At 35.4% G+C, this 4,129-nt stretch overlaps 1 protein-coding gene across 3 annotated transcripts in view; it reads left to right on the top strand.

Annotated features, from left to right (window-relative positions):
* ARHGAP19 (Rho GTPase activating protein 19) overlaps nucleotides 1-4,129 on the top strand; it is a 40,510-nt gene that overhangs the window by 4,224 nt on the left and 32,157 nt on the right. Inside the window, exon 1 of one of the 3 annotated variants that reach the window (XM_014532711.1) lies at nucleotides 2,085-2,219. The exons of the other annotated variants lie outside the window; for them this stretch is intronic. Coding sequence (XP_014388197.1) covers nucleotides 2,116-2,219 — 104 coding nt within the window. The 5' untranslated portion in view covers nucleotides 2,085-2,115. Of the gene's footprint in view, nucleotides 1-2,084; nucleotides 2,220-4,129 lie in introns of those variants that run through there. 3 annotated transcript variants of the gene reach the window in all.

The raw sequence follows: 4,129 nt of genomic DNA on the forward strand, positions 1-4,129 counted from the left end.
TTTTCATTCCATAGATGTTTAAATGTCCCAGCACCACTTAGTGAAAAGGTTATCCATTCCTCACAGATTGGCAGTGCCACTTTTATCCTTAATTCAGTAAAGAAAGTAGAAAAAAGGAAGTGAAAAAGATATGAGCATAAATTAATGATATAACAAATGTAATAGAGGGATTCAACAAAACCTTGACAAAGCTAATAAAATTGATAAACCTCTAATAAGATTCATACACTGAGAAAGATAAATCATAAACTACCAATAACAGGAACAAAGAGGAGGACATCACTGTGGAACCTAAACACATTAAAAAGTTCCTAAGAGGATGTTATAAACAAGCTTATGCCAAAAAGTTTGAAAATTTATGTGCAATAGACAAATTTCTAGAAATAAACATCTTATCAAAATTAATACAAGAAGTAGAAAATTTGACTAGTCCTATAACACAAAATAAATTGAATATATAATTAAAAACCTCAAAAAGAAAACTGGGCCCAGATGGCTTCATTAGCCAATTCGATCAAACATTTAAAGAAGAAATAACAACAATCTCACATACACTTTTTCGGAAAATAGAAAAATAAGACACATTCTCCAACTAACTTTGTAAGGCCAGCACAACCTCGATACAAAATCTATTGAAGGCAATACAAGAAAGGACATACGGCCTAACTGGTTTGGCTCAGTGGATAGAGCGTTGGCCTGCGGACTGAAAGGTCCCAGGTTTGATTCCGGTCAATGGATATGTTCACATGTACCTTGGTTGAGGGCACATCCCCAGTACGGGGTGTGCAGGAGGCAGCTGATCAATGTTTCTCTCTCATCGATGTTTCTAACTTTCTGTCCCTCTCCCTTCCTCTCTGTAAAAAATCAATAAAAAATATATTAAAACAACAACAACAATAACAAAAACACAAGAAAGGACATATATAAACATATATGAAGAAACCTAAACAAACTATTAGCAAACTAAATTCAACAATATATAAAAATGATAGTACATCATAACAGCATTGGGTGTATTCTAGAAATGCAAAATTGGTTTAACATTGGAAAATTAATCTGTTATTTACCACATTAACACAATAAAGGAGAAAAGTTATATAATCATCAATAGATATAAAAATTGATAAAATTAAGCACTGACCCATGATTATGAATAAAGAAATAACCCTTATCAAACTAGGAATAAAAAGATATTGCCTGAATCTGATAGTCTTTGCCAAAATGATGGGTGGGGAAAGATACCATTTTTCAATTTGCTTTACCCTGATACCTTCTAAAGTTGAGATTCTTTTCATGTTTATTAGTCATTTAGGTCCCCTCTTCTATGAATTACTTGATCATATCCTTTGATTAATTTTTTATTGAGTTGAGTGTATTTTTAAAATAAATGTTAGGCATACTTATAAATCCTGAATGCTAATCCTTTTAGCATGCAAATGTTTTTTCTCCAGTTTATGGCTTATTTTTTTATTATTTTTAAAGTTTTACATTTGTTTATTCATTTATTATGAATGGATATGTTCACATAAATAAAAAATCCAGAAAGTACAAAAGAACATACAGTGAAAGTTTCTCTCCCACTCCTGTTCTTTCATGCAGTTCCTCTCTACAGAGGCATTGTGACTTCATTCTTTAAGAACTTTGTTTATACTGTCATTTTTTTTATAGAAATTTGAATGTACTTAAATGTATCAATCTTTTCTTTGTGGATTGTGCTCCTTTTACCTTGTTTAAGAAACATTTCCTCTGCCTCATTAATTTATTCTTCTATACTGTTTTCTAAAATTTCTATATTTAGATCTTTATTCTGTCTGGAATTTTTTTTTGTATGTATGATGTGAGGTAGGGGTCACCTTTCCCTCCATATAATACAACTACTGGTCCTTACACTTTTACATTATGTGGTTGTTTCATCTACTACAACTTTCTATGTGATGGGAGACTATTGTTGAATTTCATCTATATGTTGGCAAATATAATGAACTAGTCCAGTTTTTAATTTCTGTTTTGTTTCTTCTTGCAGATGAGTGTGTAGAGTCTTAATAAGTACTGCCTTTCAGGCCCCATAATGTGCCCTTGTGTCCTGTAGCATGCCTGGAATTTGTGTAGGCTGTAATGAGGCAGGGAAAGGAGGGTTCCTTTGTCACAACAAACAAGGAGAAAGCTTTTCGCAGTCTCTTCGATTTACCAATGCCTCATCCGAAGCTTTCAGCTCTTATGTAAGAAATTTATTTTTTTTGAGCAAACTTAGAGTTTGTATTAAAATAAGATACTGCAGAGTAGGGCATTGTTATTGCTTAAATATAGTATTTTTTCTTTAGTCCTAGAAATCTCTTAAATTCTTCCATGCTTCTTGATATTCTCAGCTTTATATTGTGGGGTCATGTATTCTGTGGAAAGAATTAGATACATTACTACTTAGAGGAGTCATTTTTCCTGGAAGAGTGCTAAGTGTTGTGGAAGACTTAAGTGTGATTGTTTTTATTGTGGGAATGTTTGTATGAGTCAGGTGAATTTCGACTTTGCTTGACAGATGTGATTACTTGTCCTTTCTGGCTTGTGTTCTATGTACTCATCTGTTATATAACAGATGACTGTTTATATAATAAGGATTAGCACAAGCCATCTTCTATAATAATAAAAGCGTAATATGCTAATTAGACCGGATGAAGCCGGGACTGTGAGGGCAGCCCGGGTCCCAGGTACCTGCTGCGGTCCCAGGTACCTGCCGGCAGCCAGAGGAGGGAAGCCCGGGTCCTGGGTGCCAGAGGGAAGCCGGTGCTGGCAGCCGGGGGAAGGAAGGCCTACTCTTGCACAAATTTCGTGCATTGGGCCTCTAGAAATAATTTTTAATGGGTACAAACAAGTGGTGATGGCTCTGCTACAAGAGATTGAATAATATAGTTTTTATATGTAGCATATTAAAAGCAAAATGTACAGTAGTTAGGTATTAGGAAACACAGAATAGGGAAGGAATTATTTCTGAGTCAAAGGAGCTTTGCCAGGAATATAACCCAAGTAAAGTAGGAGTAGAAAACCAGCTAAGATCAGGAGCCAACAGAACATTAAAAAAAAAATTGATTCTAGAGAGAAGAAGGGAGAGAGAGAGAAAGAGAGAGAGATAAAGAGAGAGAGATAGATAGATAGTGATGTGAGGATTGGTTGACTCCTGCACGTGCCCTGACCAGGTATCAAATCTGCAGCCTGGGTATGTGTCCTGACTGGGAATAGAACCCACCACCTTTTGGTGTACGGGATGGCTCTCCAACCAACTTAGCCACACTGACCAGGACTTGCTGAGTATTAGTGATAGAAGAGTGAAATTAGAAACAAAATACTATTGACTTTTTCAAGTGCCTTAGAAGAATCTGTCTGAGGAAAGACTGGATTTAGATCATGAGCCAGAGGCATCCAGAATTGAAGGATTTTCAAATAAAACCTATTTCTGGACCTGGACAAGGCTGAATTAACATCTATATTTTTACGTACCTGTGCCTTACATTCTAGTGAAGCCTTTTTGGTTATGAGGAACAGAATTCAAGAGTGTTTGGCTCAATTAAAGGGAGTTGACTATAAGGAAATACCTACCTGTGTAGGGACCCAGGAACCAAAGAACCCTATAGGTAATTGTCTTCAAAGTGTCTATGACACTATTTAGATTTAGTTTTAAGTCTTCAATAGTATCATCATGCTTACTGTCATAGTTCCTGTGACAGTAAACATGATTAACCTGAATGTAGCGGTTGGCAGCAATTGGTCACTGCATGGTAAATACCGTCTAGTAGTGACTGTGTTCCCAAGAAGGACTTAACTTGATGATTACCCATTGCTCTGTTAGGGGGAACAGCTGCAGGCCTGATGTTTTACAAGTATTTAACAGTAATCATTCAGGGTTTGACTGTTTTAATAAGGAAATGTAGTCTATGTGACTAGCAATTCTAATATGTTATTAGATTTGGGAGGCTGTAAGGATCTGTATCTTCCTATGGTATATGCCTGAAATTAAGAGGCAAATTCAAGTCACATAATAGAGGCTATCTGGTCTCTTTTCTTTCTTTTTTAAAATTATTATTATTTTAAATATATTTTTATTGATTTCAGAGAGAGGAAGGGAGAGGGAGAGATAGAA

This window comes from Myotis brandtii, unplaced genomic scaffold (genome assembly GCF_000412655.1).
Source record: "Myotis brandtii unplaced genomic scaffold, ASM41265v1 scaffold902, whole genome shotgun sequence".
In the NCBI taxonomy this organism is placed as follows: Eukaryota; Metazoa; Chordata; class Mammalia; order Chiroptera; family Vespertilionidae; genus Myotis; species Myotis brandtii.